General features: G+C 35.9%; 1 protein-coding gene across 1 annotated transcript in view; it reads left to right on the plus strand.

The window, feature by feature from the left end:
- The window catches only part of LOC138709007 (cadherin-related tumor suppressor-like), a 553993-nt gene that overhangs the window by 66208 nt on the left and 468623 nt on the right, over positions 1–19162 (plus strand). The window contains exon 4 of the mRNA XM_069839450.1: positions 17984–18171. Within this exon, the coding sequence (XP_069695551.1) occupies positions 17984–18171 (188 nt within the window). The remainder of the gene's footprint in view (positions 1–17983; positions 18172–19162) is intronic.

Below are 19162 nucleotides of genomic sequence, written 5' to 3' on the forward strand. Positions count from 1 at the left end.
ACCAAGCCTATACAAACTAATCGCAAACTTATAAATTATTTTAAGAAATCTGTTACATAAAGAAGAAACATATTTGTCCCATCTTAAATGTTGGTCAATAATAATTCCCAAGGACTTCACAAATGCAATAATTCCTGTAAATTACTAAGATATCGGTATGTGCTGTAATTTCATCTTATAGGTATTGTTATTATAATACTGATAGGCGTATCCTATTTATTAATTTTATTTGAAAGTTATGGTTGTATGGTAATTTTTCTACTCGTATTTTTAATGTACTCTATTTGGATTGTAAGTTAACTTTCCTACACCGAAAGTTACAATTTGGTTAGGAAAAGTAATTCTAGGAACAAAACTAAAACATGGCGTATAACAAGAGTACAAATAAACGAAGGTGCTCTTTGAGTGATTTCAACAGAAATAACTGCGAATGACTGACAATAAGAAAGCCCGCAGCAGTACAATGTACTTCAAATTTAATTGTATACAGTATTGTGTAGTTACACAGTATAATGTAGTTTTGTGTTTGAAACCACTGAAATTGTTGTGCATTGTTGATTTTGAGTTATGTTACAAAAACCCATGATTATAATTTATACCTTATGACAGTAATCCTGGGAAGGGAATTTCTTTATTGTCGTAGTAAATGTTTGCATTGCGCATCTTTCGTGGGAGTTCCTTTCAGACACACAATTGCTATCGACACATTGGCAGTGAAACGTATTCAATTTGTAGCAAGACAAAATATATAAACAACACAATGAACCTCTGTTGGAAATGAACAGTGTCAGAATTAACGATCTGGAAAGACTGCAACAGATATATATATATTACCCTTCACGATCGACTCTTTTATGTCTTAGAACCGAACAACTTCAAACATTATTCCTTAGTAATGACTAATGGGAAGTTAACATCAACGGACATGTAATTGGCAATATAAAATTCTGGGTTTTATACAGCCTTTGCTCTAATGTTATTCTTCTTAAAATAGTTACTGAGAGTTCGAAAAATAAAAAAATAAAGTATTTATGCTTGTTTAAACCAAAAACATGAAATGTTAGAATCAATTCCAAATTTACCTACCTACATTAGTTTCCTTTGTTATTCCTTCTCTATCTTGCCGTTTGTCATGAGTAGATTTTGCTTATCATAATATATGTACTTGCCAAATTATTGTTTTTGCTTTCTTCTCCACCTATCTTCAAGGATTGAGGCAATTCTCTCGTTCCGGGTTCATGAAAATTTACATTTTGGTCACCTCATCTCTTCCATAATTTTTCCAACTCTCTTCTTTTGAGCTGATACAGGAACAATTATTTTTGGATACGTCTGTCATCCATTTTCAATTTCTTTTTCAGACTTCTGAATGGACTCCATACATTAACCCGAAATTTCAGTCAATTAAATTTAAATTTTTCATAATCTTTTCTCTATAAACATTTATAAGGTTGTTTTTAGAATTTCACAATTTTTTTAAATGATTAATTTGTTTTTCTATATGAGAAGCATGAAAAGGAATATGACTAATAAAATAATAGTTTATACACAGATGAGCATTTACTGGTTCGAGAACCGGAAGTACTTCGAAACTTCCCACCAACGCCGAGAGTTGGGGCTGTGATTACAGTGCCGGTCTCTTCGTATCACTTCTTCTGTACCGTAAAAATGAAAACAATTTAAGGGAGTCAGAAACAAACGGGAATAACTGCACTTCAGTTACTTTTGAGAAAATGTGATTGAAAATGTTTAAGCTTTTGTAAAGTCCGTTTAGTTTTAATTCTAATTTAAAAAAAAAAGTATCATTTTGCACTGATATTAATTCGAGCTGAACATTGAGAACCAAATCACTTTCCAAATGTTTTAAATAGACTGTCTGAAAGACCGTATGACAATACTACGACTAGACTGTTTAATTCTTTTAAAATCGCGCAGGTATACTTTTACCACAGAACTTTCAATGAATTTCCCGTCAATGAATTGTTTTAGACATGGCAGTGCATGTCTTACGAGAGCGTGAGTTATCTCAAAAGATAACATCTGCAGTGCCTGGGAAAAGTGACATAAGTCAGTTTCCACAAACCTTTTTTGATAATTTATTGACAACTTACGGAACATCTGCTCGTTTGGAAAAAGCGACATAAATATTTCTCCCATTACAATAATTCATACAGAAAAAAATCAAATCGACATAAAGCAGTGTAAGTTGTCAATAAATTATCAAAAAAGGATTTGTGGAAACTGACTTATGTCACTTTTCCCAGGCACTGCAGAAATGTCTCAGTAACTTGTAAGGACTATCTTATCGGTAATTTGCTTTTTTTTTTGTCAGATTCTGTAGACGTTTCTTCCAATTGATTTTTTCATATCCATTAACTGTTTTCCACGTTAACGGCTTCAAATGACGCTAAAATAATTCAGAATTCTGTTTCTCCAAGGCAAATTATGATATAATTACCATTTATTTCAGGTTTTCGAGAGCGGCATATAAAGTTTGAACGACCGTATAAAATCATAGTAATCAGTGGCAAAGGGATATATCTTTTAGTCAGGTCACACGTTAATATAAAATTAAAACTTTATGGAATTTACGAAAGATTAAACATTTTCAATCACGTTTTCTAAAAAATAGCTAAAGTTCTCTTAACTCCTTTGCTTCTGACTCCTTCAATTGTTTTGATTTGTACGGTACAGAACGACTGATACGAAGAGACAGGCACTGTAAATCACAGCTCCATCTCTCGGCGTTGGAAGGAAGTTTCGAAGCACCTCCGGTTCGCGAACCACTAAATGCGCATCCACGGTTTATAGCCTTTTTTAAGATTACATATTTCATTCCGTACACAATTGTGCTTGTTACGCTGTGTTTTTCCTTTACTTCTATAACATATCTATAATGGCTGAAGTACCAATCGCTGTTTGTCTTTCCTGAGAGGGATTCGAACCCGCATCCTGTGCTTGCACTAGGTATCAGGACTTTGTTTCTGACAGTCACGCTAGTGTACGTTAAAAATGTATAGAAATTCTTTAATATTCTTGACTGTATACCGATAAAGTAATGTAAGAATACGATTTTCAGCAAGAGAGGTGAAGCACAGTAGCTTGGACGTTTAACGTCCCAATTGGATATAGGAGTATTGGACTACTCGCAAGCGAGGGGATGGTTCCCAGCAACCTCATACGAAACATGCAATCAATCATTGCTTTGGCCCAACTCCCCTCTTCTTTTCTGCTCCTTCCCCACTTCGTCTTGTACACATCATGTCCGAACCTCCCATTTTCTTCGCGCGCAGTCTGAAATGTATCTCTTTTTACTTCGTCTTCTCTCCTTTACTGCTCAATCGCTGTTATGATGATGATTATGATGATGATGATGATCATCATCATAATTCTTTACGCATAACCATTTTCATATCTTGGTCTATATATCGTTTTCTTGAACGCCCAGTGCTTCTTTGTCTTTTTGTTTGTTTTTTTTTTCTAATCGGTTATTTGTCAGCACTTTATGCTTATCAAATACTAGGTTATTTAGTGTCGATGACATCGGTGATAGCGAGATGGAATTTGGCGAGATAAGACAGAGTATTCGGCGTGAATTACCTAACATTTGCCTTACAGTGGGGAAAACTTCGGGGAAAAACCAAACCAGGTAATCATTCTAAGCAGGAATCGAATCCTCGAATACAGCTCTGGAACAGGAGGGAAACCGATGTTTCTTCTCCATGTATTGGTCAACATTTTATAGGACAGTGTGGTAGGATCCGTTCTTCGGAATTTGAATATCTACTTACAGTGGTCCCTTAAAAATATACCTGAAAAGTTTGTCAATAAAACCAGGAAATATAGCAATATATTATAATGCTCAAATTATATAAAACAATTGCCTCTTGTGTTATACATAGCACATATTATGTATCCGACAACTGGAGAATGAGTAGGCTACGCCTTAAAAGAGAATTGGTAGAAACTGCAAGGCTTCATTTCCTCGGATAACTTATGTTTCAGTAAACATCCTTTAGGAAATCAAGTTGTCAATACATATTCAGCTTAAACATCTACAGCTAAACGTTTATTGTAGGAGTTGTAGAGGATGATCTTGACAATGTTTTGTTTAGAGATGACTTTGTTATTATTCATACAGCACTATGGTATGATGTGATGTGATGTGATGTGATGTGATGTGATGTGATGTGATGTGATGTGATGTGATGTGGTATGGTATATGATATGATATGATATGATATGATATGATATGATATGATATGATATGATATGATATGATATGAAGAGCTTGAGGGAAAAACGATGAATGTCACATTTCTATTAAGGATTACATAATAATCTAATTGAGTCTATAACTGCAAGATGTAGTGCTGTTTCTATAGAAAATAAAGGAAATGATTACTGTATTCGTGGTGATAATTCTCCTTTTTACCATTTTTCATAAGAACAACATTAAATTTCGCAGTAATCCATTGAATTAGATAGTGACATCAACTTTAAGAAAACTGTGACATTCATCGTTTTTCCCGCAAACTCTTCATATGATATATGATATGATATGATATGATATGATATGATATGATATGATATGATATGATATGATATGATATGATATGATATGATATGATATATGATATGATATATGATATGATATGATATATGATATGATATATGATATGATATATGATATGATATGATATGATATGATATGATATGATATGACATGATATGATATACGATATGATATGACATGATATACGATATGATATATGATATGATATGATATGATATGATATGATATGATATGATATGATATGATATGATATGATATACCTGTCAACTCTTTACATGTAATGGTGGACCTCACATTTTACATGAAATTATTATAGAAATCAGTGTTAATTTTTGTTACCTCTGAGATGATGATGATGATGATGATGATGGATTATTATTATTATTATTATTATTATTATTATTATTATTATTATTATTATTATCATTATTATTGAATACAATTACAATTTATAAAGCTTTTAATAACGAGAATTTTATTAAATGATTGTGCAATGGCACGTTTCTATTTTTCTGCTATTTTCATTCGCCATTCAGCATTATTGAGTAATCAGCTTGTGCAGCATATAAACTGCCATAACGATCGTACCAAGAAGCTTGTCTTGGACATAATAGGGACACACAATGTTAAGTGAACAAAAGAGTTAGTTTATGTGGATTGTAAACTTTTACGAAGAAAGGACATAAAACTGCGAAAAAAAACTCTTCTCTCAACATAATGCTTATTCGTTTCAGTTCCATTATTATGAATGGCGGGAAAATGACCCAATTTAATCGAACTGAGCAGTAAAATTACATTTTTTACCTTTTTTTTTCTTTTTTCTCGATCTGTTTTACGAATCACTTTAGCGTTTACGACACGACTTCGAGGTTGTAGAGAGTGGTCTCCCTAAGTACATATGAACTTGGTCTCTTTGAGATAAAAGTTTTTATGACGTCAATATCGTTGGAAATTAGGAAAATAAGGAATCCATTTGAAGTTTGGCGTTGAGATTAATTAAATCTGGTAGCTATGTTATCATTGTTTGATATTTTTTTAAGAACAAACACTAAAACAGAAATATTTACAGCTTTCTGAATGTTTTTATTTTATAAAAGCAAAAGGCTATTGGATTTTTATTTTGTTTATCGTACTTCTTTGTTTCACCATGGTAACCATTTGTTCTTGATTTGAGCATTTGAAAGGTTAATGAAATAGTGGACATAGTTTCGAAATGGCAGAGCAGGGATTTCAGGTTTTGTGTTTTATTATGTTTCTAGAAGAGCTACTCTTCCAAGACATTAGGGAATTAATTGTATTATAAAGCGCGATGTTTTCCTAAATTTGACTTTAAGATTCCATGACTCGTTATAAACATATATGCTCAAGAATCTTGGGAGGAGCGATGATAAGAAAAGTCTGGTGGTATTAAAGTCAATCAGTATAACGTTTCTCGCAGTATTTCTCTGAAAAGAGGTTTGCAAACGTTATGGACTTCTTAGGATACTATAATCTAAAAAACTCGTAATATCTTACAGTATTCATAATAAGAAGATTACTTAATATTTTACCTTCGTCAGAGCTTTGACTTCAGACTCGCTTTCTATCTATCTGTCTGTTTGTCTGTCCATCTGTCTATCCGTCACTCCATTCATTCATCCATCTCACCCAATTTATGTCTATCTATCTATCTATCTATCTATCTATCTATCTATCTATCTATCTATCTATCTATCTATCTATCTATCTATCTATCTATCTATAGCTAAATCTAATCTAATCTTATCTTATTTTTATATCTATCTGTGTCTCCCTCTGTCCTGTCTGTCTCTCTGTCCAACCTTCTGTGTGTATCTGTCTCTCTCTCTCTGTATTCTCTCTATCTCTGTCTGTCTCTCTCTATCTGTCCTTATATCTCTGCCTACCTACCTGCCCAACTCTGTCTGTTTCTATCTTATATCTGTCTGTCTCTCTCTTTGTCTGACCTTTCGCCTATCCATTCATCTTTCTTTCATGGTTATTTTAAATTTCATGTAGTTAGTCTTTCTTATTTCTTGGATAGGCATTTCATCTCTACTAGAGTTCATAGTTCTATATTATTTACTTCTTTCTTTCTCCCTCGTTTTTTCTTTGTCAAGGATTAATCTTGCTTGTTTTCTTTGGTATTTTATTTTTGTCAAAGTTTGGCTTTAGTATGCCCTCCTTTCTTGGATATCTCTGATCTTTGTAGAACTTAAATGTCTTTATCAGTTCCCTGTTTCTGAGCATTTTGAACCTTTTATGTCGAAACACAATCGACTGACATATTAATTCGCATAATATTATTATATAACACACGAAAAGTTGCTATGCGTTACAATTCCTACGAACATCACTGTCACCTTACCAGAGGTGTATAAGGAAGTACATACATCACAAGTCTCCGTCTCTTACTCCTCAGTCCTATCATGCCATGCATAGTAAGAATGAAAAATATTGGGCGTCCATTTTCCAAGTACTGGTGGGAGAAACAAACCAAGATATCAGACAAGTGCTGTAGGGCCATACTGACAGCACCTGTGAAATGAGTCAAATACATCAATGCATAATCAAATCCAAAGTGCATGCCCGTCACCCATGCACTCAAATCATATAAATTGTTTTTTGTATAACGGTTGCAATTTACAGGTCGGTCAATGTTCTCTTAGCAGAGTTTCAGAAGGATATGGGTTTGAGTCCTCGTCTCTTTTTTTTTTTTTTTTTTTTTTTCTTGAGGTCTATTGTACACCCCCATGTATGGGATGAGTTACATGCCCACCGATCCTCTACGCGCACCGACCTAATCACTTGACCCCCTTAACGACCGGTCTCTACAGCCAACAGCGTCCATGTACCACTCCTGCTTTGGCACCCCCCCCCCCCAAGGCTCCCTTAACGGTCCGAGATGGAAGTCCTCCCCCGAGAAAGTCTTCCCCGTGTTCCGTTGCGGAACATCACATGAATACAATCCATGGAGGCCGGTCGAGAGAGCCAACAGTTTCGGAGGGCCGCCTGTAGAGCGATCTGAAAACAGGAAGGGGAGGAAAGAATGTGGCAAAGATGAGTGGGATTCCAATCGCCTGATATTCATCCATAGGAGTGAGGGAAAAACCCTGAAAAAACGTCACCCAGGCAACTCGTCCCAACCGGGGATCGAACCCGGGCCCGCTGGGTTCGGAGTTAGACTTGCTAACCCCTCAGCCACAACGGTGGACGTCCTCGTCTCTTACTACTCTGCCATCTGCCGATATCCGTAATAAGAATGACAAGTAACATGGCTCCCTCGCTTTAAAACTCCCATCTGCAAGGTATAATGTACTTACTGCATCCGTCAGAAGGAATAAACGGTATGTCACAACACAGCCATAAATTACAAAGTTATGCAGTTGCTGCATGACGACTATAAAAGTCAGAATAAATAGTAATATTATAATTACAGTTATGTAGACACAAGTAATGGGTAAGTGTTAGTAGGCAGTGAATCAAAATCACAGTATACTGTGTCACAGCAACGCAGCGCAAGGGAGACGAGAATTTGCTGCTCCAAGCTATATCGACGAAGCGTGTCTTCTCAAGAAATTGTATGTCGCAAGTAGGGTTGCCAGGTCTCTCGTATATTACGTGTTCTACCGTATTTTACCCACTTTTTCGCCAGTCTCCTGTCTCACGTATTTGGTAATATTTTCTCCTGTAATTTATTTAAATGTTATATGAATAATGCTATGAAAGTTACTCTAATTAGATGCGTATTTTTTAATGTATTCTACAATAACAAATTCTCACTAATTTTCAACCTGTTTTGTTAAGGGAAATTTCAATTGTAACAGTTTTTTTAATTAATACAAAGCAAGTGGTAAGTATTAACCCTAGAATTTTACTCACTCCGCACGATTTCACTTTACTCGAGAGCCCTGATTACTTTGAATGTCCATTGTAATATTCTTCTTTCTCAATTTCATGTTCAAATTTAGAGAGGTGTTTCAGCAATATAGTAAATACTGCATAAAATGATGTTTGAATCTTAATTCATACAATATATCATGCTCAAATTTCTTATCCACATAAAAGAAACATAAAGGTAACCATAAAACACTCTCATAAGATTTTAGTGGTGATTGAAAAATATGAGTAAATTTTACTCATGATTAGTATGCACGAGTGTAGAATATCGTTAGTATTCTAGGGTTAATAGTGCTCTGAGATTCATTTTAAATTACTTTTGCGTACAGTTGTACTGTGTATATAACATGCTCCTGAAGGTAAAACATGTCGATAATGTCTTGAATGAACGATTTTGGCATTTATTTCCAAAATCTCCTGTACTTTCAGTTTGAAATTCTGGCATCCCTAGTCACATGTAAGTTCCGTGAAAGGACACGGCTTATAAAAGATTCATTTTTCGAATAATATAAGTTGCTTATCATTTCTGACGTGAACAATTAATTTCTTAATTCCATTTCAGTTTGTAAGACAGAATTTGCTTCAGTATTTTTATTGCTATTTATAGTAGATCTAAAAAAATTTATAGTAGTGGCAAAAAAAACCGGACCGACCCTTGTAGCTGATTGCAGAGCCTTGTTCACTCAGAGCACGATAGACTGGTAACTAAGACTTTTGTGGTTCGAATCCTGCCTGGGAAGGAAACGTTTTTTTGTTCCTTATTCAAATTTATTCCCAATACTTTTCGATTTCTGATAAAATTCATGTTCTGGGAATAATAAGTTAATTAAGTAGTAAAATATCGCTGCAATCGAAAAGTATTGGGAATAAATTTGAATAAGGAACAAAAAAACGTTTCCTTCCCAGGCAGGATTCGAACCACAAAAGTCTTAGTTACCAGTTCTGGAGTGAACAAGGCTCTGAAATCTGCTACAAGAGTCGATCCGGTTTTTTTGGCACTACTGTACACACAGTCTTATACCCCTTTTTTTTTCCGGAGAAGAGCCCGAAGGCTACCATCTCAGCTTATTGTGCAAGTTCCTTATATTGTGGGATGATTGTTGGAGTCCTTAGGATAAGATTCCTGTGAGTATGTGATTCATTGCTTGGTGGCATCTTATCGATTCTTATCCAATTCGGACAGAGTCCGCGTAGGCAGGGTCGCCTCTCCATCTCCCTGTGATGTTCTGCCGCCTCCTCAGATCGATGGATCTATTTTCAATTCACGTACTATGTCTTGCTGCATCTTATATTGACCTGAAGCTCGCGGCACTGTAGATACCGCGACTCACCAAGGCGCCATCTGTCCGAGGGAGCTACACTCCCTAGTCTGCCGTAGTCCGCTATGAAAGCCTCTACGCCTCCCTGGGATCTGTTCGGCTCCCCCAAACAGATGTCACCTGTAGGCGAATCATGGTACCACGTCTGCCCGATCTCCTGGTCGACCTGAAACTATTGAAGATGATAGATGAAGTTGAAGTTAATGAAGGCGAAATGAGTCCGAGGTCTAACGCCGAAAGTTACCCAACAATTCTGCTTCAAGTGGTTGAGGAGGAAATGTCTGAAAAAAAAAACCAACCTGGTAACTTTTATCCACCAGGATTGAAACAGAGACCCACTCGTTTCACGGTCAGGCATGCTAACTGTTACTCCACAGTGATGGACATCTTATACCTAACACAGCTGTACAGACAGATTGATGTAGCTTTAAGTCACAATCTACTACAGATTGTATGTTAAGTTCTTGTTGAACACTTCTAAGGAATTCCCAAACTTCTCTGTCAACAGGAATTTAGCCTGATATAAGAAATGAACAACAGAATTCTTCTATTTGGTCTACGGGCTTATCGGATAAGGAATAGTGAAGGATCAGAAATAGTCGTGTTCGAATTCTGACAATGAGGCTACTAAATTTAAGGTTTGAATGTATTTTTTTAGTCTACGTACACTAGTCGCCTGGAAACGGAAACCATAGCGGCCATTAGCTTCGTCTGTAAAACAGAGAGTGCGCATGCGCGAGCATATGCTATAATACTGTTTCTACCCACGGCAGATTCCAGGCGGGAAGTGTAAAGATTACTATGTTTGTTTTCGGCCCTACAAAATTATCTGTTATGGTTACCATTGGTTATTAATTGTGAAAAATTCGCTCCTGTGTCGGATGGATAAAAAAATTAATACTTACGTAGATCATTCGCCCAACAATGCATATATACTGTGCAGCTCCGGCCACCAAGTCACTCAAATGCGTGCGCTCCTTGTGTGATGACTAGGGCTAGGATTTTGATGACCTGTAAATCATGAAAAAATGTCCTAAAACAATGCATTTATGACCTAAAAATCTTTCAAAAATGTCCTAAATATTGATCTTACATAATTGGCTTAGTAGGAAAAGAGGTTTTGTACTACTTAATATTTAGAGTAGTAATTAAATTAAATTTTACATAATTTTTTCTATGTAGTACACTTTAATTAATTATTTTACCTCATGTTGTTTCCATGCATGACAGTTCACTTCTGCGTCGGCATGTGGACGTGAGGTCAGCAGTCAGCTGGTCGGTCTTGGCCCTTCATGGGCTGTAGCGCCATGGATTGACTTTAATTTTAGTTTCCATGTAGTCCACCACAAGGCCACTCTTATCCGAAATTAGCAGGTATAGAGGAGTCTATATTGAAGGGGTGTTTGGACTGATTCATTACATGGGGTGTACTACGTTAAAATGGCAACATTTGTGTAGAAAAATGATTAAAGTATCATACAAAATAAATGGGTATTCATGGACGAAATATGTAAAGAAAATATAAAAGGAAATAAACATTATCTTACATTAATAATGGGGATTTATGGCCAAAATTAAATGAAAATTCCTAAAAAATGACCGAATAAAATAAAAGATGCTCTTATAAGTTGAAACAGGCAAAAAATGCAAAAAAAATGCCCTAACAAATATGTCTTAAAACACTCAGTTTATCACATAACATATAAATACTAAAGCAGCTATGTTTCTGGCTTACTAGAAAAAAGATGCAATTTCATCAAAATCCTAGCCCTAGTGATGACAGTTGACTTAATATATGTGTCAATATAAATGTCGAACATGGAGTTATGCGACTAAAGGAAAATATCAGAGGAGAAAGATTCGATCCGGTGCTGGGGATTGAGCCTCGGCGTAGGTCAGTGGTTAGAGCGCCCAGTGCGTAGAATTGGGGGTCCCGGGTTCGATCCCCGACTCTGAAGCGAATTTTTCTCCGTTAATAATATTTTTTAGTGTTGATTTTGTGTCTTGCGATTCATATTGCCAGCTATTTTTAAAAATAATTACCCCTTATTTTGCGACTTTACAATGGGATTTAGTTTCTGTGATTTTGGATGGCTCTCTTTTGAAGACGTATTTGCAATTAGGCAGTGCGAACGAACACTTTTTCTGTCCTACTCCTTTACTGAGCGCAAGCATCCGAGCCGCCCATCAACAAGGAAACCCGAAAACTAGTTCCTCACTCCATGCACTGCAGTTAAAACTGCCTATTGAATTAAAATATCTCAACATCCATTATTATGTCATTTCGCCTCCCCTAACCCCACCCACCTGCTTTGACCCTTGCAGCCTTCAAGCCATGTCGTAACTGTAGTTTGGGTGTCACCAAACATTACCTAAAAAAAAAAGAACCCTCTACTTCGGCGATGTTCTGGTTCTTCACCCTTCTACAGAGAACTCTGTTATTTCACGAGGTTTGTTTCTATGAATGAGACGGACAACATCCTGGACTAGATGCAAGTGGTAGCGTTTCCGGCTATAAATTCTGATTTGAAAGTTTGTTCGCTGTGAAAAAGGTAACTACAAAAATGTAGGTGTCATTATAAACTGTAGGACGCACAAAATGAGTTTCAAATGGAGCGTGAAATATTTTAATGTACTAGTAGTCCTACATGAATAACTTTTCTTACTTACTTACTTACTGGCTTTTAAGGAACCGGAGGTTCATTGCCGCCCTCACATAAGCCCGCCACTGGTCCCTATCCTAAGCAAGATTAATCCATTCTCTATCATCACATCCCACCTCCCTCAAATCCGTTTTAATATTATTTTCCCACCTACGTCTCGGCCTCCCTAAAGGTCTTTTTCCCTCCGGCCTCCCAACTAACACTCTATATGCATTTCTGAATTCGCCCATACATGCTACATGCCCTGCCCATCTCAAAAGCCTGGATTTAATGTTCCTAATTATGTCAGGTGAAGAATAGAATGCGTGCAGTTCTGTGTTGTGTAACTGTCTCCATTCTCCTGTAACGTCATCCCTTTTAGCCCCAAATATTTTCCTAAGCACCTTATTCTCAAATACCCTTAACCTATGTTCCTCTCTCAAAGTGAGAATCCAAGTTTCACAACTATAAAGAACAACCGGTAATATAACTGTTTTATAAATTCTAACTTTCAGATTTTTTGACAGCAGACTGGATGATAAAAGCTTCTCAACCGAATAATAACAGGCATTTCCCATATTTATTCTGTGTTTCATTTCTTCCCGAGTATCATTTATATTTGTTACTGTTGCTCCAAGATATTTAAACTTCTCCACCTCTTCAAAAGATAAATTTCCAATTTTTATATTTCCATTTCGTACAATATTCTCGTCACGAGACATAATCATATACTTTGTCTTTTCGGGATTTACTTCCAAACCTATTTCTTTACTTGTTTCCAGTAAAATTCCCGTGTTTTCCCTAATCGTTTATGGATTTTTTCCTAACATATTCATTTCATCCGCATACACAAGCAGCTGATGTAACCCGTTCAATTTCAAACCCTCTCTGTTATCCTGGAGAATAACTTTTCTACTCACGTTAATTTACTGCTATTAATAGATGATGTGATTCTTTATTTATCAAATCAAAACACAAACATCTGATAATAAGAACAGTGAAAAATGTATAGTGTGAAGCATCGAAGTGTTTTCAGGCTAACTCTCTTTGTCTGAATTTAAACAAATCACAGAATATATTGTTGTCGTCGAGGACACTTAAATATAATACAAATGATTAGATATTACATTGGACACCAAATTAATATGGATAAATACGGCATTTGCTAATAGGGTATAGCAAAGGTAGAGTATTCAAATCGATTTGAGTCTCAAAGTCGATACATCTAAAATGTGGGATCGGCTCGACGGATCGTCCACACCTGTAGAGTAACGGTTAGCGCGTTTGGCCGCGAAACCAGGTGGCCCGGGTTCGATTTCCGGTCGAGGCAAGTTACCTGGTTGAGGTTTTTTTCTGGGGTTTTCCCTCAACCCAATATGAGCAAATGCTGGGTAACTTTCGGTGCTGGATCCTGGACTCATTTCACCAGCATTATCGCCTTCATCTCATTCAGACGCTAAATAACCTAAGATCTTGATAAAGCGTCGTAAAATAACCTACTAAAAATCGACCGGATCGTATTGAAATTTGCATGAAAACACGTGTCGTATTCAAAACGATCTCAATACGCTAAGCGCGTGATCGATCGTCATTTGTTTGATATGTCAGCTGTTTTACCAGCAGGGATCGCTATTGCGTATGTTAAAAAAGCATGTTGTAACAATAGTATTTTTGTATTTTTCTAAAAGCCGTTATTACCATCCTTCATTAACAGCCAGAATATTAACTTTTCATGCGTCTTGTTAAGAAAATTCAACAATGTTTATAGCTAAGGTCTACAGAGTGACCAACATGCTAACATATTTCGTCTCAGCTAGTTGAACCAACCAATTTTAGGTCTATAGGCTAAATAATTTCGGTATTAAAAATGATTTCTATTTTTTTCACCTGCGACACAAAAATATCTGTAGTGATATATATATTTTTTGTAATTCGTTAATTTTTGTGAAGATATTCTCAAAGGATACATTTTTCGAATTTAATATTCATTTTTATGTATCTTCATAAATTTGGCATGTTAGAAAATTTTTTGTGATTTTTTTTTAAATTTAATAAAAAAATATTCATAATACATACATAATTAAACGTCTGAAATGTGAATTTTATTAATCTACCTATTCTTGTTCTCAAACTTTTCTTAACTCACTTGTAAACTTTTGTCTCAATAGGGTTAAAAATACAACACCAGAAACTTTTTATGTGACGCTAGATGCAAAAAAAATTGTTTTCAGAAATAAGCAAATAAAAATTTGGTGTCAAAAAATGTCTTGTATCTTACTTTTCTAAAACTGCCCTGCTCATTTTGCCCCCTCAGACTTCTCTTTCTTTTCTTCTTTGGACATTTTCTGGATTATGGAATATTTTTGAGAATATAAACAAAAAATTGAATTTTCGATCAAATTTGGTCATACCTTACCTTAATTATTAAATTTCAAGCTAAATTATATGTTTAATGTGTACTTTAACACAAGTTACTCTCAGATATCTTGTTAATAGTAGCACAATCTAGTATATACAGTCACGAAGCTTGAGTTTATGAGGGTACTAGGAACAATAGACTGTGCAGGTACTATTTCTCATTGTCTGTAATGAAGCGATAGTAGCGATCCTAGTGGTTAGCAACTATCTTTGGATGCATATTTACTACGTATTGAGCTTCGTGACTGTATATACTAGGCTGTGGTGGTAGTGTTAACCAAAATAAAAATACATGAAAAGCACTATCATAGACAAAAACAAGTGTGACTCGTGAAAGAAAAGATGTGTATTGAACATAAAGGTTCGTTCTTTACACAAGGAAGACGTCTCTTTCTCCCCCTTTTTAGGCTTATGGTGGTAACTCTACACCCGTGACTGCTCCAGGCGGGAAGAGTGCCAACTGCTGAGGAATTCCCCGCATCCTAGCGCAGGATCTGGGGTTTCGAAACTTCCAAGAGTCAACGCTATCTCGGCAGGCCATCTAGAAAGAGGGGAACATTCCTCTTTTTTTCCCTCTTAAAACGTTTTGTTGTTTTTTGTGTCTTCTTGTAGCTGCTCATTTAATGATCTGACTCGATCCGTCCGTCCGTCTGTCCGTCTATCTGTCGTTAGTGGACAGGAATTTCAAACGAAGGAACAGAAAAGAAAGCAGATATATTTTAGAAATGAGGAGGGAAGCGATGAAGACTCAGATGTCTGATTTAGCTAACTTTACTTACCTAAGCTTTATGTTTGTGGTCTTCTGGAGACCTGCGTTGTGGAGGATGGGAAGAACTTCAGTGATAAGAGTAAGAGAAATTAACGATTTAGGAAATGAGCATCGACGGACCTCTTAGTTTTTGAAAGAAAAAAAATTAAATACTCTTTAAACCCATTATGCTGCGTGTGGCGGTATTGTATTCGTAAAGTACAGGTACCCATGCACACGCCATTGAAATGCATACGAGGCAGGCACACTTTCATGTATTCTTGATCTCGTTGCTGGAAGAGTGATTCACCAGTCAATTTTATAGGAGCCGAAATTATAACTACATGAACTTGTTGATTTCGGGCTCTACCAGTCCGAAAAGCGCTTCAGGACATTGGGCCTACTAGCTATGAGACATTTACAATTTTGTTAACAATTACAATCGACTCCCGTTAATTCGCGGTAATTAGTGGACGAACTTGCTTGAAATATCAAAAATCGCGAATTATCTATAGCAGCGTTTCTCAAACTTTTTTGAAGTGGGGACCACTTTTTTAAGTCAGAACAGTTCTGCGGACCACCTTACTCTTGTTCCCTTCGAAAGCAAATTTATCATTTTTGTAGCATATTTTAATACCAGTATACTTATATATTAAAAAAGAGTTAATTAATTATGATACTTTCGTAATTATATTTTTGTAGCCAATCAGAACTAACTTATAACTAATTCTGTGCATTGTTGATTCATCTCTTGGCTGTTAGCAGTTAGTTGTTTGAAATCCTTCTTATATGGTACACGAAGTAATTGTCCAGGTCTGTGTTAAATAGTGCCTGGCTTCGATCTGCATTGAAAAGAAAGGAACATGATGATACGCGTCATTTAGACAGTGTTAATAGTTCAGAAGCTGTGTGTGAAGAAATATATTAATTATAATGCCATTAAAGAAATATCTAAACCTAGTGGTAGCTATTCAAAGAAAAAATACTTTCGTAAATATGACAAGAGTTATTTGGAACTTGGACTTACGTGGTGTGGCAATGAGAGTGAACCAAAACCTCGGTGCGTTGTTTGTTACGAAGCGCTTTAAACGAATGTATGAAACTCGTGAAATTGAAACGGCACTTAGAGAGGAAACACGCAAGTGTAAAAATTAAATCTGATGGATTTTAATATAGGCGAAGTCTAAAATTTCTTATGTCGTCATCTTAAAAAAAAAACAAATAAAAATTAATGCACAAACATGCCCGATTTTTAACAAGTAAAGATGCATTTTGGCATGTTCTATTTGGTGTACGACGTACAGTACGTGCACATTTCAATGTGCAGACTGGGTGTCGGCAAGTTTTAAAATATTTCAAACTTGGAAAATGATTTGTAATTTTATTATAAAGTGTTGAGCCGAAACTAGCGCCATGTTTATGTGCTGCACTTGGATGACATATAGGTTCAATAAGTGGGAGAGTAGACTTTTGTCTTCGAGTGTGATGTTCATGTCGATTACAATTATGTTTTTTTATTTCTGTGGTAATAAGTTAGTAAGCTATATTTATGCAATAGTTAATACTTTAAATATGTGTAAATTAAATTTGTTGGATAATTCATATTTTTGGTCAGACAAATTTTTATTAATCTTTTATGTAATAAAATTAATGGATTAAGTACAGATGATGCTACTCTATCCCAGTTTATTATACCATACTGTTTTAATGAGTGTACTGAAGCTAAAAATGTTATTCTCAATGCTTTCTTAGTGATAAAATTTCGAAGTATTATGAATTTATCAATTGTCTTTCTTATACTTGTACACATAAAATCAGTATGTTTATCCCAAAGTAAATGCTCATCTATAATAATTCCTAAGTATTTAACTTCTATGAAAGATATTAAAGATTTATTAATTTGTCCTACAGAATAATATCTGTAATATTAATTGACAATTAATATTTGAGGAGAAAAATTCGCTCCGGCGCCGGGGATCGAACCGGGTCCTTGGTGGTCAGAGCGCTTAGTACGTAGAACCAAGGACCCGGGTTCGATCCCCGGCGCCGGAGCGAATTTTTCTCCTCAAATATTAATTGTCAATTCTATTAAAGGTGTTAGATGTGGGTAATTACAATAACTACAATTGTATATAAGTATTAAGAAATCATCATTACTATATAATAATTAAGAGAAAATATAAATGAATAATGGAGCAAAATACAATTAATGCAGTGACTTTAGTAAACAACAACTGAATAAAACTAATTTATTCATAGGCCTAATACCATGTGACTATAAACGTACATGTGTGCGCAGAAGAAGACTACCTTGGATCGCCTTCATACTTGACGATGATTATAGATACTATACAAATGACTGATCTGAATATTTGTCTCACAGGTGACAACGGCAGAATCGTGTACAGCATAAGCTCTGGTGACGACGACAACGACTTCGCAATAGCTCAGAATGGAACCATCTACACCACGCGGCTGCTGGACCGAGAGGCGAAGTCGCTGTACAATCTCGTAGTGATGGCCGCCGACCAGGCCAAGGCACCTCAGCAGCGCCTCTCCTCCACTGTGCAGGTGAGAAATGAAAATGAATTTTATAACACTGCACCGCATGTTCAAGTAATGTACAGGGTGTATTATGTCATGGCAAACAACTTAAAAGTGTATTGTAACTAAACTGCTGAGTGCTTTTATGCGGTGTTCCGTCGCTGTCAGACCCAACCCGGCGTGAAACAATGCATCACTACATCTTAGAAGTTTAATGAACAATTTTGTAAGTGATGAATGAAATACTGTCTTACGATAGAGTATTATCATGGATGAATATATAATAGGATGCGAAACTGCGGTCAGCACCATCTGACGGAAGGGGGTTCAAATAAGATGATCAGCGCCCGACGTCGTGGGTGGTGAACATTAGAACTACGTGTTGGGTAGATTACCCATCGTTCTCTATTTATCCGTTCGTTCGAGACTAACAGACAATGCTCGAGAAGACAAGATGGCAGCCAGAAACTTGCTAATGAGTGGACATAAAGTGATACTAAGTGTGTGTATAAGCGTGTATGTTAAACAGTGATGTTTATGGACGTTGTAAAAATAGTGTTGTTGAATATATTGTAAAGCAATAGTAATATAATAAATTGAAATGTCTAAGTAGTTTTTGCAGACTTTTCCATTGCGCTGTACACTAAATACCCAAAGAATACAATCCCAATTAGCTAACCTTTTGCTTCATTTTCTGTCTCTGTTTGGTTATATTTTAATTGGGTAGTGTAAAATAGATCGTCTCTTTTATCTTCCTATTGGTTCCGGTAAGAATTTTCAGTGGAAGATGTTGTGAGAAATAAAAATGTAAATGCTTTATTTTAAATTGGGCTAGTTGAGAATATCGCTGAGGGTGGGAGGGGAGGAATATTTTATGCATAGTTTAACATTTTCGTCATCAGGTGCGCTGCTAAATGCATGGAGTAATTAGTTTTTGTTTTTGTTACTTTGTGCGTTGCTAGATGTAATAAGTTCTCCACCGTCCAACAGATGGCAGCAAGATCAGTTTCTACATTAG

Source organism: Periplaneta americana, chromosome 11 (assembly GCF_040183065.1).
Source record: "Periplaneta americana isolate PAMFEO1 chromosome 11, P.americana_PAMFEO1_priV1, whole genome shotgun sequence".
Taxonomy (NCBI): domain Eukaryota; kingdom Metazoa; phylum Arthropoda; class Insecta; order Blattodea; family Blattidae; genus Periplaneta; species Periplaneta americana.